This window comes from Hylobates moloch, unplaced genomic scaffold, assembly GCF_009828535.3.
Source record: "Hylobates moloch isolate HMO894 unplaced genomic scaffold, HMol_V3 SCAFFOLD_22, whole genome shotgun sequence".
Classification (NCBI taxonomy): Eukaryota; Metazoa; Chordata; class Mammalia; order Primates; family Hylobatidae; genus Hylobates; species Hylobates moloch.
In genome coordinates, this window is record NW_026652297.1 from 14,534,011 (window position 1) to 14,555,367 (window position 21,357).

At 37.8% G+C, this 21,357-nt stretch overlaps 1 protein-coding gene and 1 non-coding gene across 4 annotated transcripts in view; one reads left to right on the top strand and one right to left on the bottom strand.

Moving 5' to 3' along the window:
* PPP2R3A (protein phosphatase 2 regulatory subunit B''alpha) overlaps positions 1 to 21,357 on the bottom strand; it is a 220,530-nt gene that overhangs the window by 147,402 nt on the left and 51,771 nt on the right. For 2 of the 3 annotated variants that reach the window (XM_058433343.1, XM_032143604.2), the window contains exon 3: positions 9,779 to 10,045. In XM_058433343.1, coding sequence (XP_058289326.1) covers positions 9,779 to 10,045 — 267 coding nt within the window. Of the gene's footprint in view, positions 1 to 9,778; positions 10,046 to 16,153; positions 16,270 to 21,357 lie in introns of those variants that run through there. The other variant, XM_058433344.1, reaches the window with a different exon arrangement.
* On the top strand, positions 16,490 to 16,596 carry LOC116462190 (U6 spliceosomal RNA). The gene has a single exon (XR_004246279.1). It is a non-coding gene; the product is annotated as a U6 spliceosomal RNA (small nuclear RNA).

A 21,357-nucleotide genomic window follows, 5' to 3' on the forward strand; every position in this document is an offset into this window, starting at 1 on the left:
CTGCAATAGCCAAGTAAAAGCTAAATTAAAAGAGAATTGGGAGTAATAAAAAGTCTCTGAGGACTGAGGGAATCATGGTGGATGGGACGCAGGACTAGACTGCAGCTCCAACTTGGGACAGAGCAGTGTGTGGAGGCTTGCATTGAGAATTTTTGCTCCAGAACAACTGCAGGAATAAATCAGGAAACCTGAGAAGACCCACAGACCCCCTGAAGGAAGTGGACTGCTCCTGCAGGACCCAAGAGACACACCAAGTACTGTGCTGGTATCCATGGCTGAGAGACCCACAGAGGGTTCACATCACAGGACGCTGTGCAGACAACCCCCAGTACCAGCCCAGAGCCCGGACTTGCTGGGTGGCTAGATCCAGAAGAGAGAGAACAATCACTACAGCTTGGCTCTGAAGAAGCCACACCCATAGGAAAAGGGGGAGAGTACTAAATCAAGGGAACACCCCGTGGGACAAAAGAATCTGACTAACAGCCTTCAGCCCTAGACCTTCCCTCTGACAGATCCTACCCATATGAGAAGGAACCAGAAAACCAACTCTGGTTATATGACAAAACAATGTTCTTTAATACCTTCAAAAAATCACACTAGCTCATCAGCAATGGACCCAAACCAAGAAGAAATCCCTGATTTACCTGAAAAAGAATTCAGGAGGTTAGTTATTAAGCTAATCAGGGAGGCACCAGAGAAAGGCGAAGCCCAGTGTAAGGAAATCCAAAAAATGATACAAGTGAAGGGAAAAATATTCAAGGAAATAGATAGCATAAATAAAAACCAATCAAAACTTCAGGAAACAATGGACACACTTACAGAAATGCAAAATGCTCTGGAAAGTCTCAGCAATGGAACTGAACAAGCAGAAGAAAGAAGTTCAGAGCTCAAAGATAAGGTCTTCAAATTAACCCAATCCAACAAAGACAAAGAAAAAAAAAAGAAAATATGAACAAAGCCTCCAAGGAGTCAAGGATTATGTTAAACAACCAAACCTAAGATTGATTGGTGTTCCTGAGGAAGAAGAGAAATCTAAAAGTTTGGAAAACATACTTGGGAGAATAATTGAGGAAAACTTCCCCAGCCTTGCTAGAGACCTAGACATCCAAATACAAGAAGCATAAAGAACATCTGGGAAATTCATCACACAAAGATCATTGCCTAGGCACACTGTCATCAGGTAATCTAAAGTTAAGATAAAGGAAAGAATCTTAAGAGCAGTGACACAAAAGTACCAGGTAACCTAAAAAGGAAAACCTATCAGATTAACAGCAGATTTCTCAGCAGAGCCCTACAAGCTAGAAGGAATTGCGGCCCTATCTTCAGCCTCCTCAAACAAAAAAATTATCAGCCAAGATTTTGTATCCAGCGAAACTAAGCTTCATATATGAAGAAAAGATAGTCTTTTTCAGAAAAACAAATGCTGAGAGAATTCGCCACTACCAAGCCACCACTACAAGAACTTCTAAATCTTGAAACAAATCCTGGAAACACTCAAAACAGAACCTCTTTAAAGCATAAATCCCACAGGACCTATATAACAAAAATGCAATTTAAAAAACAAAAACCAAAAACCAAGATATACAGGAAACAAATAGCATGATGAATGGAATGGTACCTCATATCTCACCTAACATTAAATGTAAATGGCCTAAATGCTCCACTTAAAGATACAGAATTGAAGAATCGATAAGAATTCACCAACCAATTATCTGCTGCCTTCAAGAGACTCAACTAACACATAAGGACTTGCACAAACTTAAGGTAAAGGAGTGGAAAAAGACATTTCAGGCAAATGGACACCAAAAGTGAGGAGTGGCTATTCTTATATCGGACGAACTTTAAAGCAACAACAGTTAAAAAAGAAAAAGAAGGACACTACATAATGATAAAAAGCCTTTTCCAACAGGAAAATATCGCAATCCTAAACATAGATGCACTAACACTGGAGCTCCCAAATTTATAAAACAATTACTAATAGACCTAAGAAATGAGATAGACAGTAACACAACAAGAGTGGGGGACTTCAATACTCCACTGACAGCACTAGACAGGTCATCAAGACAGAAAGTCAATAAAGAAACAATGGATTTAAACTATACCCTGGAACAAATGGACTTAATAGATATATACAGAACCTTCCATCTAACAACTGCAGAATATGCATTCTATTCAACAGTGCATGGAACTTTCTCCATGATAGACCATAGAAGAGGCCACAAAATGAGCCTCAATACATTTAAGAAAACTGAAATTATATCAAGCACTCTGTCAGACTACAGTGGAATAAAACCTGAAATCAACCCCAAAAGGAACCCTCAAAACCATGCAAATACATGGAAATCAAATAACCTGCTCCTGAATGATCACTGGGTCAAAAATGAAATCAAGATGGAAATTAAAAAATTCTTCAAACTGAACGACAATAGTGACACAACCTATCAAACCCTCTGGGACACAGCAAAGGCAATGCTAAGAGAAAAGTTCATAGCCCTAAATGCCTAAATCAAAAAGTCTGGGCTGGGCGCAGTGGCTCACGCCCATCATCCCAGCACTTTGGGAGGCCGAGGTGGGTGGATCATGAGGTCAAGAGATCGACACCATCCTGGCAAACATGGTGAAACCCCGTCTCTACTAAAAAATACAAAAATTAGCTGGGTGTGGTGGTGCACAGCTATAGTCCCAGCTACTCAGGAGGCTGAGGCAGGTGAATTGCTTGAACCCAGGAGGTGCTGGCTGCAGTGAGCCAAGATCGCGCCACTGCACTCCAGCCTGGCAACAGAGAGAGATTCTGTCTCAAAAAAAAAAACAAAAAACAACAACAACAACAAAAAAACAAAAAAGTCTGAAAGAGCACAGACAATCTAAGGTCACACCTCAAGGAATTAGAGAAACAAGAATGGAACAAACCAAACCCAAACCCAGCAGGAGAAAGGAAATGACCAGGATCAGAGCAGAACTAAATGAGACTGAAAAACATAATACAAAAGAAAAAAATAATATAAAAAATAAATGAAACAAAAAGCTAGTTCTTTGAAAAGATAAATAAAATTGATAGACCATTAGCAAGATTAACCAAGAAATGAAGAGAGAAAATCCAAATAAGCTCAATAAGAAACAAAACAGGAGATATTACAACTGACACCACAGAAATACAGAAGATCATTCAAGGTTACTATGAACACCTTTACGCATATCAACTAGAAAACCTAGAAGAGATGGATAAATTCCTGGAAAGATACAACTCTTCTAGCTTAAATCGGGAAGAATTAGATACCCTGAACAGACCAGTAACAAGCAGTGATATTGAAATAGTAATTTAAAAATTACCAACAAAAAAATGTCCAGGACAGACAGATTCACAGCAGAATTCTACCAGACATTCAAAGAATTGGTAACAATCCTATGACACTATTCCACAAGACAGAGAAAGAGGGAACCCTCCCTAATTCATTCTATGAAGCCGGCATCACCCTAACACCAAGACCAGGAAAGGAGGACATAACCAACCAACCAAACAAACAAACAAACAAAAACCTACAGACCAATATCCCTGATGAACACAGATGCTAAAATCCTTAACAATATACTAGCTAACTGAATCTAACAACATATCAAAAAGATAATCCACCATGATTAAATGGGTTTCATATCAGGGATGCAGGGATGGTTTAACATATGCAAGTCAATAAATGTGATACACCATATAAACAGAATTAAAAACCAAAATCACATGATCATCTCAAGAAACGGAGAAAAAGCATTTGACAAAATCCAGCATCCCTTTATGATTAAAACTCTCCGCAAAGCTGGCATACAAGGGACATACCTCAATGTAATAAAAGCCATCTATGACAAGCCCACAGCCAACATAATACCAAATGGGGAAAGGTGGAAAGCATTCCCTCTGTGAACTGGAACATGACAAGGATGCCCACTCTTACTACTCCTCTTCAACATAGTACTGGAAGTCCTAGTCAGAGCAATCGAACAAGAGAAAGAAATAAAGGGCACCCAAATCAATAAAGAAGAAGTCAGCCAGGCACGGTGGCTCACGCCTGTAATCCCAGCACTTTGGGAGGCTGAGGCGGGCAGATCACGAGGTCAGGAGATCGAGACCATCCTGGCTAACATGGTGAAACCCCGTCTCTACTAAAAACACAAAAAATTAGCAGGGCATGGTGGCAGGCACCTGTAGTCCCAGCTACTTGGGAGGCTGAGGCAGGAGAATGAAGTGAACCCGGGAGGCAGAGCTTGCAGTTTGCAATGAGCCGAGATTGAGCCACTGCACTATAGCCTGGGCGACACAGCGAGACTCTGTCTCAGAAAAAAAAAAAAAAAAAAAAAAAAAAAAAAAAAAAAAAAAAAAAAAAAAAAAAAAAAAAAAAGAGGAAGTCAAATTCTTGCTGCTTGCTGATGATACGATCGTTTACCCAGAAGATCCTAAAAACTCCTCCAGAAAACTCCTGGAACTGATAAAATAATTCAGCAAAGTTTTTGAAGACAAAATTAATGTACACAAATCAGTAGCTCTTCTATACACCAACAGCAAGCAAGCTGAGTATCAAATCAATAACTTGACCCCTTTTACAACAGCTGCAAACAAACAAACAAACAAACAAAAAACATACTTAGCAATACACCTAACAAAGGAGGTGAAAGACCTCTACAAGGAAAACTACAAACCACTGCTGAAAGAAATCACCGATGACACAAACAAATGGAAACACATCCCATGCTCATGGGTGGGTAGAATCAATATTGTGAAAATGACCATTCTGCCAAAAGCAATCTACAGACTCAATGCAATTCCTATCACAACTTCTATCAAAATATCATCAACACTTTTCACAGAATTAGAAAAAAAATTGTAAAATTCATATGGAACCAAAAAAGAGCCCGCATGGCCAATGCAGGACTAGGCAAAAAGAATACATCTGGAGGCACCACATTACCTGATTTCAAACTATACTATAAGGCCATAGTCACCAAAACAGCATGGTACTGTTATAAAAATAGGCACATAGACCAGTGGAACAGAATACAGAATGCAGAGATAAAGCCAAATACTTACAGCCAACTAATCTTTGACAAGGTAAACAAAAACATAAAGTAGGGAAAGCATACCCTTTTCAACAAATGGTGCTGGGATAATTGGCTAGTCACATGTAGGAGAATGAAACTGGATCCTCATCTGTCACCTTTTATAAAAATCAACTTGAGATGGACTAAGGACTTAAATCTAAGACCTGAAACTATAAAAATTCTAGAAGATAACATTGGGAAAACCCTTCTAGACATTGGCTTAGGCAAAGATTTCATGACCAAGAACCCAGAAGCAAATGTAACAAAAACAAAGATAAATTGCTAGGACTTAATTAAAGAGGTTTTGCACGGTGAAAGGAGCAGTCAGCGAGTAAACAGACAACCCACAGAGTGGAAAAAAGTCTTCAAGATCTATACATCTGACAAAGGACTAATATCCAGAATCTACAATGAACTCATATCAACAAGAAAAAAATAATCCCATCAAAAAGTGGGCTAATGACATGAATAGACAATTCTCAAAAGAAGATATACAAATGGCCAACAAACATATAAAAAATGCTCAATGTCACTAATGATCAGGGAAATGCAAATCAAAACCACAATGCGATACCACCTTACCCCTCCAAGAAGAACCTTAACCCCTGCAAAACCACAATGTGATACCATCTTACCCCTGAAAAAAAAAAAAAAAGAACAGTAGATGTTGGCATGGCTGCAGTGAACAGGGAACACTTCTACACTGCTGGTGGGAATGTAAACTAGTACAACCACTATGGAAAACAGTGTGGATATTCTTTAAAGAACTAAAAGTAGAACTACCATTTGATCCAGCAATCCTACTACTGGGTATCTACTCAGAGGAAAAGAAGTCACTGTAAAAAAAGATACTTGTACATGCACGTTTATAGCAGCACAATTCGCAATTGCAAAAACGTGAAAGCAACCCAATGCCCATCAATCAACAAATGGATAAACTGGCGTGTGTGTGTGTGTCTGTGTGTATACATATATGTGTATGTATATATATATGTATGTATGTATATATATATGTATGTGTGTATATATATGTATGTATGTATATATATCTATGATGGAATACTACTCAGCCATAAAAAGGAATGAATTAATGGCATTCACAGTGACCAGGATGAGATTGGAGACTATTCCATGTGAAGTAACTCAGGAATGGAAAACCAAACATCGTATGTTGTCACTCCTAAGTGGGAGCTAAGCTATGAGGATGCAAAGGCATAAGAATGACACAATGGACTTTGGGGACTAAGTGGTAAAGGGTGGGAAGGGGTGAGGGATAAAACACTACAAATAGGGTGCAGTGTATACTGCCTGAGTGATGGGTGCACCAAAATCTCACAAATCACCACTAAAGAACTTACTCATGTAACCAAACACCACCTGTTTCCCAACAAACCATGGAAATAAAATTAGAAAAAAAGAGAATTAGCTAACTGGAAGACATGATTAAATCAACTTTTAAATAAACGGTTTTAAGAATAAAGAGGCAAAAAAAAATACAAACTGACACACTCATGATATGTTTTCAGGTAATTATATATACATCCCCCTCAACTTCCCAGGTAATTATATACACATCCCCCCGCCCCAACTTTTTATTGGGACAGGGTCTCACTCTGTCACCCAGGCTGGAGTGTGGTGGTGTGATCATGGCTCACTGCAGCCTCAACCTCCTGAGCTCAGGTGATCTTCCTGCCTCAGCCTCCTGAGTAGCTAGGACCAGAGGCACATGTCACTACACCCAGGTAATTTTTAAAAAATTATTTTCTGTAGAGATGGGGTCTCACTATGTTGCCCAGGCTGGTCTTGAACTCCCAGGCTCAAGCGATCCTCCTGCCTCGACCTCCCAAAGTCCTGGGATTATAGGCATGAGTTACTGTGCCTGGCCATACATCTTCATTTTATAAAAATGCAATGTTTGCTTTAACTTTTTAAAAGTATGTGCAGTTTACTTTGCTACCTGAGCTGACAATTAAGATCTAAGAGCAATGAACAAAAAGGCTTGGTGCCCATGAATAGAATTTAGGGCTATAATTAAGTATAATTCAGACAAGTTAATCAGACACATATATGTATAATGGCTATTGCACCTCATGATTATTAGGTATAAGTAGCAAATTGTTATGTAAATGACTGTTACGATGGCTAAACAAATTAGTTTTCTATCTTTTTAAACTTCTCCATGTTTTCTGTCAGTTTCAACACTGCTGTTTTTTTCTGATGCCACATACAGACTGATTCTCACTGCACATAAATGGCAAAGTCGTTCCTCTGGCTCCCCACCTGCCAGAGACCTCTACCCTGCCCTGACTATATTCTTTTCGACAACTCCCTTGAGCACTGTGGCGTCTTTAGGCTTTCTGCCCTCCTCTCACTGAATCTGTGGAGTGCTAGCGGGGCCCTGAGCCACAGAGCAAGGCAGGGCTACCACGGCACAGGAATGGGAGGCCAGACCATAAAGGATGTGGAGGCAGAGCAGTACGAAGACACAGGAGAATGGGCTCCTCAGTCAGCAGTCGGGAATATTCAGAGGAAGAAGGGCTCTCCAGACACGGTGACCTCAGCACTGTACCAGGGAACTACTATGCCCTGATCTGGAAAGTTTCTCTTTGTCTGCTTACCTGAGGCAATCCATGAAACCTTTTGTCTCTTTCACACAAATTGCTCTCATGTTAGAAATACCCTGTTGGTGTAATCTCAGCACTTTGGGAGGCCGAGGTGGGCGGATAACCTGAGGTCGGGAGTTCGAGACCAGCCTGACCAACATGGAGAAACCCCATCTCTACTAAAAATACAAAAATTAGCCGGGCGTGGTGGTGCACGCCTGTAATCCCAGCTACTCGGGAGGCTGAGGCAGGAGAATCGCTTGAACATGGGAGGCGGAGACTGTGGTGTGCCGAGATAGCACCATTGCACTCCAGCCTGGGCAACAAGAGCGAAACTGTCTCAAAAAAAAAAAAAAAAAAAAAAATACCCTGTTGGCATTTATGTAGTTACCATATTACCTCCAAATGCAGATTTCATTCAGCCTTGCTAAATTTTATCTTTTAGATTTACAGCCATAGTTCCAGCCCATTCAGAAATTTTATCACCAGGGTTCTGTCATCTAACGCAATAGCCACCTCTAAAAGAATTGGGTAAGAAAACCCTGAATGCCCTTAAAGAACTTGTAATATATTTGGGTGGCTATTAACTGGAAGTTAGTTACCATTACCACATGTCCAGGGACATGACATACATAGAAACAGCACCATGCTAGAAGTTAGACAACTTGTCTCCCGGCATCAACTAGCTCTGTGACTTCAGGTAAGTACTTGTAGAACTGCAGTTCCCTCTTAAGTAAAATGGAATGGAAACAGGTAAGCTCTTATTTCTGGAATGAGTTTGTTTTTCATTAGAAGCATCTAGGGTATCAATAAGCAATTTTTAAGAAGAGGGAATGAAGAAAGAGAAGAAAGAATTCCTTTTCATTTCCTTTAAAATCACTCTAGTTACATATCATTTAACAGCAATGATAAATGCTCTGTGAGGTCAGAGGTAGGGCAGGGCATGACAAGTGAGGGTTCAGGGACTTCTCCAATAATACACAATAGAAGCTAGGTCTTCAACAAAGTGGATGCTAAGGAGGTTGGCAGGCGGGGAAGCCCACTCTGGAGGGGGAACTCTGAGAGCCCAAATGCAGCGGTGTGCCTATAAGAGGGCAAGAGGGTCATACTTATACAGGAAAGTTTTAGGCAAGTTTGGAAAGAAACTCTGGGGCCAGGCTGTGGAAGCCATGGAATGCCAGGAAGAGAAGTTTGAGGTTTATCCTGAACAATGGTAGTTTTCCAACTTTTTAACATTACTCCTGAAAGCAGGGGAATCCTTCTCAGTGGAAGTGTGCACGGGCTCTTAGGTATTCCCACTTGGTCTCCTACTTGCCTCCATGCAGCCCTTAGCCTACTAAACCCCTCTGCCTCTTGAAGTACAGCCTAAACTACTGCTAAAGCCTGAAGTGTGACCTGACTCTTCAATATTTATGCATAATAAAAATAAAGCCCAAACAAAACAAAGCACTGCTATAGAGGGTGGGAATTCCTGAATATTGCTAAATTGGGAAATGGCATAATCAAATATAATCTGATGGTTATGATAAGTATTAACTGTTCTGGGAGGAGGCTGGAGGCACAGAATCAAGTCAGAGTAGTCCTGACATTAGGGGGATAGATTTTAACTCAGAAGCAGTTGGATATATTTGAAAGTTCCAAAGACTTGCTTCCTATTGTCAAATCCATTTATTTCTGGGTAAAATGACTGTATTGAGATGGTCTAATGCTTCCTTGTCTGGCATTAGGGCAGTTATGATCAATGGGTGAGACTAAAAATCAGATTCCTATTCAGCACAAGGAAAAATTTTCTAACAACTAAGTATTTAACAATAGACCAGGCTGCCTGGCAAGGTAGAGCTTCTAGTCTCTGAAAGCATTCAAGCAGAGAATGAATTTATGAGTTGGCGATGTCTTGGAAGGGATTCTTATATTAAACAGGAGGTTGAAATGGAAGATCACTATGGAAAAAAAAAACAACAACTTCCATGCATGCTTAAAAACAGAGCAAAGAGGCAGTGAAGCAGGGGGGATCCGGGTTTCTAGAGAAGGGGAGGGGATCAGGGTTTCTAGAGAAGGGGAGATTATAAATCATTTAGTAGTTACATTACCTTTGCAATTTTCCCCATTTCATAAATGTCTGCTTTCTGATCTTCAATATCCATGAAAGCAGTTTCAATTCTGCTTAGAGTCTGTTCATGATTACTACAGGTATCTGGGAGTCCTTCAGGAAAGTAGAACCGTGGAATGTTTATGGACAAGGGCGCATTCACAACATTATTCACATGGGGAACCGGGGAGAGAGGTCGGGGACTACTTGGAGAGGTGGCTGGAGGTGGGAGTGGTGTTCCAGGTTTCTTTTCTGGTTTATTTTGAATCTAAAAGAAAAATAAGATTATGAGACACAAAAAATTTAAACAGTATTCATTTACTGAAAATCATCACCAGCAATATAAGAAACCACAAACAGAGACAGGAGAGATTAAGGGCTCACTGTACTCTAAAGGTGGTAAGCATGTTTCTAGGGAATGCTTATCTGCACTAAATTAATTAATTTATTAATTATCTGCCAGTACTCAAGTTTACATAGAGTTACGTTTAAAAAAAATACATAGGTTTCTCCATCAACTATTTGGCAGACATTTCAAAAGACTCAAAGAGCAATGTTAGTTGATATATTAAGAATCTCGAGATGTATTCTTACTCTGTTGGAACTGGATTAATACATTCTTTTTGAAGACAGTTATTGGTCTTTCTGTGACTTTTACCTCTCCTTCAACAGGCAAAAACAAGTTCCTTTTAAATATATATATCCAAAAAGTATTTGGGGAAGGGGCTCCTTTTACCTTCTCTAGTTTGACTTTGCTGAGGTAGAATCACTGCCAGCCCTTGATGCTGAGAAAATCTTTGTTAAGAAAATTAAAGCATTTTAGTTCTGAAATGTCCCCTACCTGGCTGATTTATTTGCCACTAGGGCCATACCATTTCCTGCAAGATACACATTTATCTTATTTGTGGTTTGCTCCAACAGGCAAAAATCATGGTCATTAATTTCATCACAACCAAACTCCCTTTACAGTTTAATAACTGATTTACAGTTTATATTCTTCTTCTTTTAAAAAAATGATTTGATGTGGCATACTATAAAGAGACATTAGAAAGGTCAGTAAAGAGTGGCGGGGAGGCAGTGAGGAAATTAAGATTGCCAATGATTTAGGAAAAAGGGAGGGGAGGCACACCATTATTCAGGTAGAAATTTATCTTACCAATAAAGACTAAATTTAGTTCTGAGATTCTTACCAGAAAAAGCAAAAAAGATTCCATGAGGATTTTCATAGTTCTAATTTCTATTCTTAATTAATGGCCAAACTATCAAGGCTCATGAGCATGGTACTGTATTAGATGCTACATAAAGTATATGAAAGATGAACACAACTGTTGACTAGCTAAATATATTTTATAGGTATTATGAACACAAAGTATTATTCAAATGTTCTTCCTTAAATTACCCTAATGCCATCTCTAAAGTTTGAACAATGATATATCTGTAAGAAATAAATCTATCATATTTCTTCTTAACATATAGGTTTATAACAATTTTAAAATTCAGGATAAAAATGTTAGCTACCCTTAAATATGTGAGTTTTATAAAGAGATAAGATTTATTCACATAAATATATGAAAATGGTTAAATCTCCTATTTTTGTCATAATAGCCCAATTTCCCTGTGTTAATATCTGACATTAATACACAGAATGGAGTCTGCTCATATATTAAGACTATTAGGGATATGAAGGCCAGTTGTCACACCATGTCTTTGTACAGTATCAGGATGTCACCCATATAAAGCAATAGTCAAGAAACAGAACAAAGGGAAGTGATACCAATGAAACATGAAAACTTAAAACACTGATGGCTTACTAGTCTGTGACCTCAAAATGGTTACTTAACCTTTTGGAATTTCAATAATAAAACAGAAATTACAATGTCTACTTCTTAGAAGGTTGTTGTGAGGATTAAAGGAAATTACAAGATGTAATATAGGTAAAAGGTTCAGAACAGTGCTGGGCAGAGATCTGTCTATCATGTAAGAAAATGAATGACAAGACCAAAGGATGAGATACCCAAAAAATTAGATGAAGCATAATTTGGCATAATCTTTCAGATTCAATAATAAATAAAATAATCATTTACATATGTAAAGCAATTTGAAGTTTACAAACCACTTTTGAGTTAACAAATTGACAATCCATTTTAAGTAAACATTTCTCTCTGCCTTAATGCTAAATCTGTAAATATTACGTAGTCCCATAAGTCAATAAATTATTATTATTGTTCAAAGTGTTCTTAAAAATCTAGAGTAAGGCACAGAATTCTTCAGGGGCTTTACCTAGACCATTTATATTAGTGTCATTCCTTTTCCATTATTCTATGCTGAAAGAGATTTGTGAGGTTCAGGTGTACAATCACCAATGTTTTCTGTGGTGTGACATCTAGGACAGTTATGCCCATAGAATTAAGACCACTGGTGCCAGCAGGGATGAAACCTGAGAGTCTCATGAATACATACTAGTGGGAAAGGTTTAGAGCAAGGTCTTCAATGTTAACTCTATGCTTTTGCTTTGACAGAAATAAGTGATATTCAGAACACTGGCTGCCAAAGATTTTACTTGAATGGGAAAATATCTGATTATAAAATATTCTGTTCTGCTTTTCTTAGTGTACTTAACACAGAGCAATTCACTGATAGGCAACTATTAATCCACTGGCCAATTCCATATTTAATAAAACTGATGTTAATATTTAAAAGGAAAATAACACTAAAATAATGCACTTATTTTGAGCTTCTGGATACTCAATTTACTTTCTATTGAGTTCTACAAGGAGATATATAATTTAAACCTTAAAGTAGCTGAATAAAACTGGTAGTTTACAAACATTATGGAAGAAAACCTAGTAACATAAATTCTGCCAGATTTACTGACAAGTTTAGCATCTGCTCACTTTGGATACAGTGGTTTCAGTCCAGTCTAGGAGCAGCATTAGAATAGAATTAGCTGGGTAAAGTATTTCAATTCTCCATTTCAGTCTTTCCCTATAAACACAGTATCATTTAGATATTCATTCAGAATAGTATCCTTGTGCTATTATGTCACTGTAGCATTTCTAATATTTGATCATTTTGACCTATAAAAAAAGCAATTTCATATTTACCCAAATAATTTGAGATTATTCTGGGTCAGAATAACCATAAACTATGGTTTCTTGCCGGATTTTGGATGGCCAGCATTTGTACAGTCCTTGACTTATATTGTAGTCAATGTTAGGCACTTGTTTGGTGAAACACTGCCATAGGTTTTAAGTAAGAAAGTAGGGACTCTGCAAAGTACTCATCATAGGCAGAAATGACTCAGTTACACAGCTTGCTTAGGGAAGACATTTTTAACGATCTAGAAGTAACCACCATTCTTTGTTATCTACATACATTATGACACACACATACACAATTGTCTATATAGACAAATAGGTCTTGCTTTAAAAAAAGATTACCAGGATTAACACATACTTTTTAAACAAACATTTGTTACAGATGTGTATGCATGCTAATATATAATCTACTGATTCAAAGTGCAAACAAGGCTTTTAATACAAAAAATTCTAGTTTCTCAAGGATATTTCTATGAAAAATTCCAGTAATTTTCTATCTAAGTTGTAAAATGTTTGTTAAGTTGTATTTGTTGTCTCTAAAACTGGATTCCCTCTCTACAAGAGAAAAATGTGAGTACTGTACTCCAGGTCCAGAAGGTCTATTTTTAAACCTGTTGGAATCCCTCTGCAAATAGCTTTCTGCAAATAGCTGAATAGAGGACACACATTAATTCCTTGATCTAATATCAAGATACAAGGGAGCTGTAAAATTATTTGTGAGTTAGTTCACTAGATGGTTTTATTAGTAATAAAAATATTTTCAAAAAAAAAAACAAAACACCCAAATTTCAAACCTGTGTTTGCTGAAATGACTTCAGCCGCTTCTTAAACCGTGAAGGGAGAACAAAATCACAGCCCCTTGCCAGGAAAGCTAGCTCTCCCCTTAAATCCGGGTCCCTTCGTAGAGATGTTTCCTTGATCATCATCTTTGAAAAGTGAATGTTTACTTCGCGACTGTCCAGAACACTTCTGAAGATAATCAGATTTAGCAAGTTGTCAATCTTGTCAGGTAGGAAGGTATTTTTTTCTTCTTATCTCCCAAAGAAATGAAATTCAAGCATTGTGCTCTCCCAGCCTCCACGGACCACAATCTATGCTTGTCCTGACATGCAGCTGGTTCCCAAATACAGTCTGTGGCTCCCAATACCTGCTCATAATTTTCAAGTTATAAACACAGCCTGCAATGGGCCTGTTGCTCCTTGTTGGTAGCTTTATGTCAAATTGACCTGCACATGTTGAGAATATGGAGCCTTCTGGGAAAGGAAGCACCCACTACTCTGCGTACCAAAGTTAGAAACATTACAGCTGGACCTAAAAATAGTACCTTCTCAGATAATACTAACTTCTTAAACTCAGGGTACGTGAGGTGTCAATCCACATAAAGCAGTTTCTTCTCAAACAAGAAGAAAAAGAGTATGTAGAACATTTTCGGCTTTTTCTCTTTAATATTTTATTAAAAAAAGAACAGGCTGCTGAATTTCGAATTTGAAACTATTATTTTAAGAATAGTTTTTTCTTTGAAGGGAAGTAAATATCCAAATCTCTCCAGATCTCGCCAGTCAAAACAAGAGGAAAAACAGAAACTTTCATTCTCAAATGGGAATTTACAAAAAGATCTGTTGATCTCAGATTTAAAATTTTTTAAAGCAAAAGACTATTTTAGTTATCAAACATATTTTCTTGAACTGATTATGAACATATTTGAAAATTTGTTCTCAGAAGTACTAAGAAAGTAGAACAATTGAATGCCATAGAAAAGAAGTTTTAGATACATATAAGCAAGTGAAATTTGGCTAAAAAAAGGACAGAAAAGATGATCAAACAGCAATGACATACTACATACTGAATCTGTAAGATTTCTTCCTTTGAGGAGCTTTAAAGAAATCAGTTAAGATTTTTAAAATACCTATTATTTAATCATATATTAAATATCTGCCTCATATAGTTATTTGTAAGTGAATCATAAAGTCAAGTCATCCTTTGGTAACTGTGGGGATTGGTTCCAGGACCCTCCATGGACCAAAATCCACAGCTGCTCAAGCCTCTTATATAAAATGTGTAATATCTGCATACAACCTACTCACATTCTCCCCTATACTTTAAAGCATCTCTAGATTACTTGTAATACCTAATACAAGTATTATGTAAATAGCTGTTATACTCTATTGTTTAGGAAATAATGACAAGAAAAAAAGTCTGTACATATTCCATACAAATGCAACCATACTTTTTTTCCCCAAATATTTTCCAACTAGATGCAGAACACACTGACACAGAGGGCTGTTTTCTCTCACATTTAATATTTAGATTTCAATATTTATTTTCAATCAACCACATCATTCAATCAGTATTTATTTTCTATGTCTAGAAAATATACACCAACTATTATTAAAACAAAAAAATAGCTTACAAGCCTCTTTTACTGAACCTTTGTCTAATTTAGTGGGAATTAAATTCTTTGGTTTTCCACTGTTTCCTACAAATTTAAGTCTGCTTTTTCCCACTGATTTCTTTTCAAGACATTCTGACAACTCTTTCTAATGTATACATTAGGTTTATATGTCTAAAGCTGTGTTTTAAAGAATTTCTTTTAAGTGGCAGAGTCTTCTGTTCACATCAAATTTTATCTGAAAGCTTTTGATATGTACTATGATTGAAAGAGGATTACAACTGAAAACCACTGGTCTTATGCTTCATCCTGAGTCTTTCCTTATTTTCTCAATTTTCTCTCTCACTGGGCTTCCATGTTAATTCTTTAAGGTGGGTAGCTTTCCCATATTTTTTCCTTACACTCCCGACTAGAATACTCTTTTTCTCCCTCATTATTTATCTCCTAAATAAAATGTCAAAAAGGTTTGTAGGAATGCAACTAGGCCTTTAGACTTACAATTTAATGCTCATTCTATTAAACCACACCTTAAGTTATATTTCCTCTCCTTCCCAACACCAACCTGTGGCTGTAGGTGAGTAGGTTCACTCCTTTCCTGAGAATGCTCCCTTTCCTCAAATTATACATTCTAATCATCTTTCAAGAGCCAACTCAAAATTTAACTATTTCATGAAGGCTTCCTGATTATTTAAGTCCCCTTACTGTAATTCTTAACTTTATATATACAGCACTTAGTGAAATACTATATAACCTCTCTCAAAGGACCTCCACTTAACATATTCTCTTACTCAGCCAATGCTCTCCATTTCTCTTGTGAAACAGAGCAACAAATGCCCATCACACATGGATTTGTGGCTAATAGTTTCTCTTACACTCTTATATTTCTTACTTTAGTAGAGTCAGCTGCATTTGTCCTCAGTCTGTTTATGCTGGTTATACTTTTCACAGTAATTATTCATTACATAAACTAACAAAATATGAGTGTGGAAAAGAAAAGTTGTTCTAAAATTTAAAAAAACCCAAAGTTTTAGCAAAAGTAAACTACTAAAAAGATTTTGCTGTAAAATTAGGTGAAGGTGGGATGAAAGAGAAAAATCACTAAAGTTTAGAAGGTGTCTACATTCAAATTGCTTTACTACTATGTTCTCTCTCTAAAGAAACTAAAACTACAAGTCAGACAACAAACCTATTATGAGCGTGATTTATCAAAGAAATATGTCACAGAGTGCTCGCTTCGGCAGCACATATACTAAAATTGGAACGATACAGAGAAGATTAGCATGGCCCCTGCGCAAGGATGACACGCAAATTCGTGAAGCGTTCCATATTTTTTCTTCACAGAATTGGAAAAAACTACTTTAAAGTTCATACGGAACCAAAAAAGAGCCCGCATCGCCAAGTCAATCCTAAGCCAAAAGAACAAAGCTGGAGGCATCACGCTACCTGACTTCAAACTATACTACAAGGCTACAGTAACCAAAACAGCATGGTACTGGTACCACAACAGAGACATAGATCAATGGAACAGAACAGAGCCCTCAGAAATGATGCCGCATATCTACAACTATCTGATCTTTGACAAACCTGACAAAAACAAGAAATGGGGAAAGGAGTCCCTATTTAATAAATGGTGCTGGGAAAACTGGCTAGCCATATGTAGAAAGCTGAAACTGGATCCCTTCCTTACACCTTATACAAAAATTAATTCAAGATGGATTAAAGACTTAAATGTTAGACCTAAAACCATTAAAATCCTACAAGAAAACCTAGGCAATACCATTCAGGACATAGGCGTGGGCAAGGACTTCATGTCTAAAACACCAAAAGCAATGGCAATGAAAGCCAAAATTGACAAATGGGATCTAATTAAATTAAAGAGCTTCTGCACAGCAAAAGAAACTACCATCAGAGTGAACAGGCAACCTACAGAATGGGAGAAAATTTTTGCAACCTACTCATCTGACAAAGGGCTAATATCCAGAATCTACAATGAACTCAAACAAATTTACAAGAAAAAAACAAACAACCCCATCAAAAAGTGGGCAAAGGACATGAACAGACACTTCTCAAAAGAAGACATTTATGCAGCCAAAAAACACATAAAATGCTCATCATCACTGGCCATCAGAGAAATGCAAATCAAAACCACAGTGAGATACCATCTCACACCAGTTGGAATGGCCATCATTAAAAAGTCAGGAAACAACAGGTGCTGGAGAGGATGTGGAGAAATAGGAACACTTTTACACTGTTGGTGGGACTGTAAACTAGTTCAACCATTGTGGAAGTCAGTGTGGCGATTCCCCAGGGATCTAGAACTAGAAATACCATTTGATCCAGCCATCCCATTACTGGGTATATACCCAAAGGACTATAAATCATGCTGCTATAAAGACACATGCACACATATGTTTATTGCGGCACTATTCACAATAGCAAAGAGTTGGAACCAACCCAAATGTCCAATAACGATAGACTGGATTAAGAAAATGTGGCACATATACACCATGGAATACTATGCAGCCATAAAAAATGATGAGTTCATGTCCTTTGTAGGGACATGGATGAAACTGGAAAACATCATTCTCAGTAAACTATCGCAAGGACAAAAAACCAAACACCGCATGTTCTCACTCACAGGTAGGAATTGAACAATGAGAACTCATGGACACAGGAAGGGGAACATCACACTCCGGGGACTGTTGTGGGGTTGGGGGAGGGGGGAGGGACAGCATTAGGAGATATACCTAATGCTAAATGACGAGTTAATGGGTGCAGGAAATCAACATGGCACATGGATACATATGTAACAAACCTGCACATTGTGCACATGTACCCTAAAACCTAAAGTATAATAATAATAATAATAATAAAAGAAATACGTCACAGAACTCTAAATATGTATGAGACTCATTCTCAAAGACTTTGACCCTATATCAAAAGACATCAGAATAAATTAATGCCTGAGTTAAAATGTTTATATAGACATTTTATAGTACACATACATATAGTTTATGATTCCCTACTATCAAACTCAATCATGTTCAGGTAAAAGGGCTTCTACTGTAATATTTTATAACTTGATCATTATTTTCCAGTAGTGTCTAAACTCTTGAGGACAAGAGTTTAGATTTTAATTTTATAGTCATTCAATTACTCAACAAATATTTTTATATATAATCACTTATATGCCAGACACTTTGCTTGATATGAAGCTAGAGAGATGATAAAGATGTGGTCTCTTTCTTACTGCACTTTCTAGCACAATGTTGGTTTGGAGTAAAGGACAAGAAATATTTTTGTTTCATTTACTTCCTATAAATCTGCTAAGTTTCAAAGTCAGAACAGTGGTTAAAAGCCTGCCCTGTTGTTATACTCTTAAGCCAGAAAATATTTCTTCATGTCTTTTGATGAGGAAATAATCGGTAAGTTTTGATATATCAAAATGTTCTCCAAAAAATTCAGAGAGGCAAAAAGACCAGGACCCCTGAAGGGCTTAGAAAAGAACTGGTCTGTGGCAATGAGTTATTGACAGAGGAAGACTGGCATGAAGTTGGTTTATTTGCTTTTTACTTATTTACTTGTGTTTGAATGGAAGTATTAGTATATGTGCTTGGTTTTTGAAAGGATCTGAGAACACGAGTTAGTTTCAAGGAGTTCATGACAACTGGAATATAGCACCAAAGAACATAGTTTTTAGAGTGACCTTTTCTAGGAAAAGATCAAACATAGGGGAATTTCACTACAGAGAAATATATGATCTGTGATCTACTCTCTTCTCTCTCTGCTTTGATCACAAGGGAATGTACAATCTATGGAGCTGGGAATTGTAAGAGAAAAGCTGTTTTGGGGTGAGAGGTTTCTCCTGGAGGAACTAACCAGAATGAGGAAAAATAGAGAATCATAAACATATAGGTTATAAATTAAGTTTGAGCACGTGGAAAATTAGGAGCTGTGTGCAGTTACAATGGAAAGAGCCATTGTAAAAGTTTTCCGAATGTCTTTCTGGAATAAACTAAAAAATATTTTCTCCTGCTCCCTGCAGCATGTAATTAAGTCCATCCTAACAAGCTAGCTGATTACCACCAGCAGGCACTTCCTGCACAGCTGCCTCCATCTCTTCTTGGCCTGCAGATCACTCATGAACTTTCCCTGTCTGAAGACACAGGCAGTCCTATCTGGACCATGTGCTCAATCTGAATCTTCAGGATGACAACGATAACAGAGCTTCAATAGGCAAGAGACTGGTGCTCTCTGCTGTGGGGGTGATTGGAACACATCAGTTGTTAATTCGAGATCCAGCTGTCTTGGTCTGGGTCTGGGGTTCCTTTCCTGCCTTACCATTCCATATATCTTTCTCCAGAACAAGCATGCTTGGGCAAGGGAGACAGTCTTTCTCAAAAAGAACCAGCTAGGGGAGGCTGCTTGGCATGAGTTTTATAGGTTCCTGCTGGCAGAGTTATATGGAAGAGAAGCTGGCCTCTCCACTATGACCCTAAAAACTAAATATTTTTTTTTTCTTTTTTAGGATGGCCTCTAATATCCCAAGTGAGAAAAGATGCTCCCTTACCCTATACTGAAAGGACCTACAAAACTGAGGAATAAGTTTAAAATGTACCCTGAAGGAAGGTGAGATTGGGTAGGAGACAGAGAATAAAACTGTGAAACACAACACATTCTGTATTTATACAATTCATTCTGTCAGGCTTAGTTTGAAATCCAGGACAGATTTCTTAGAACTTTCTGAACCCTCTTATTATTCCTTGCCCTTCCGCCTTTGAAAACGAAGACAATAGTGATTTATAATATTCTTTCTTTCTGGGGAAATCAGCTACATGGGATGTTTTAAGAAAAAATGGGATGATTACACAGGATAAAGAAAATAATTTTGAACATTTGTCTGAAAAAGTCTCTTATTCTGATTTGTGTATAACTGTTAAAAAACAGTATTATATATGCAATGTGTTGTACCAAAGTAAGTCTAGCCCTTTATTTTTTTGAGACAGGGTCTTCCTCTGTTGTCCAGGCTGGAGTGCAGTGGCATGATCTTGGCTCACTGCAACCTCCCCCTCCCTGGCTCAAACTATTCTCCCACATCAGCCTCCTGAGTAGCTGGGACTACAGGCACATGGCACTGTGCCCAGCTAATTTTTGTATTTTTAGTAGAGACAGGGTTTCGCCATGTTGCCCAGGCTGGTCCTGAACTCCTGGGCTCAAGCAATCTGTCCACCTCAGCCTCTCAAAGTGCTGGGATTACAGGTGTGAGCCACTGTGCCTGGCCTAGCCCTTTATTTTATATATAAACATGTAAATCCATTCAACAGCCTCAGTTGAATGTGGTTATGGAGACTGAGATGACAGCATCAGCTAAGGCCTTAGAGTAGGAAGGGCAGTTGGGATAATGCAGGCAGCAAAGCTATAAAAATCTGAATGACAGAAACACATAGCACAATGAGGCTGGGAAATCAGCTCAGCTAAGTGAGGACCTATATTGAGGTGAGTGTTAGAAGCAGGTCCAGAAAGACAGCATAGTCACTCTGAAGTGACACCAAAGACAGACAGTCACTCTGAAGTGACACCAAAGGACTTTGCTCAGAAGATGCTACAGAAAAAAAAGTTACATATCAAAGTGGAGGTCCCGGTACATCATGAGGGTGCTTCTGATTAACAAAAGCCAGCCAGCTGTTTGGAAAAATCTAAATATGTTAACAGCCTGTCCTTGTCCACACAAAAACTTATACACAAATGTTCACAGCTGCATCATTCATAATAGCCAAAAAGTGGAAACAACCCAAACGTCCAGAAAATGAATTTTATCTCAATTTTTAAAAAGCCTTCTCATGTTGTAGTTCTAACAGGCTGAGTAGTTTAAAAAGGTAATAACAGAGTGAATAATCAAGGAAAACTTTCCTGGCATTGCTAGAGATCTAGATATCCAAATCACCTGAGAAATTCATTGCAAAAAGACCATCACCTAGGCACAGTAATCAGGTTATCTAAAGTCAACATGAAGGAAAAAATCCTAAGAGCTGTGAGGTAAAAGCATCAGGTAACTTTTAAAGAAAAACCTCTCAGATTAACAGCAGATTTCTC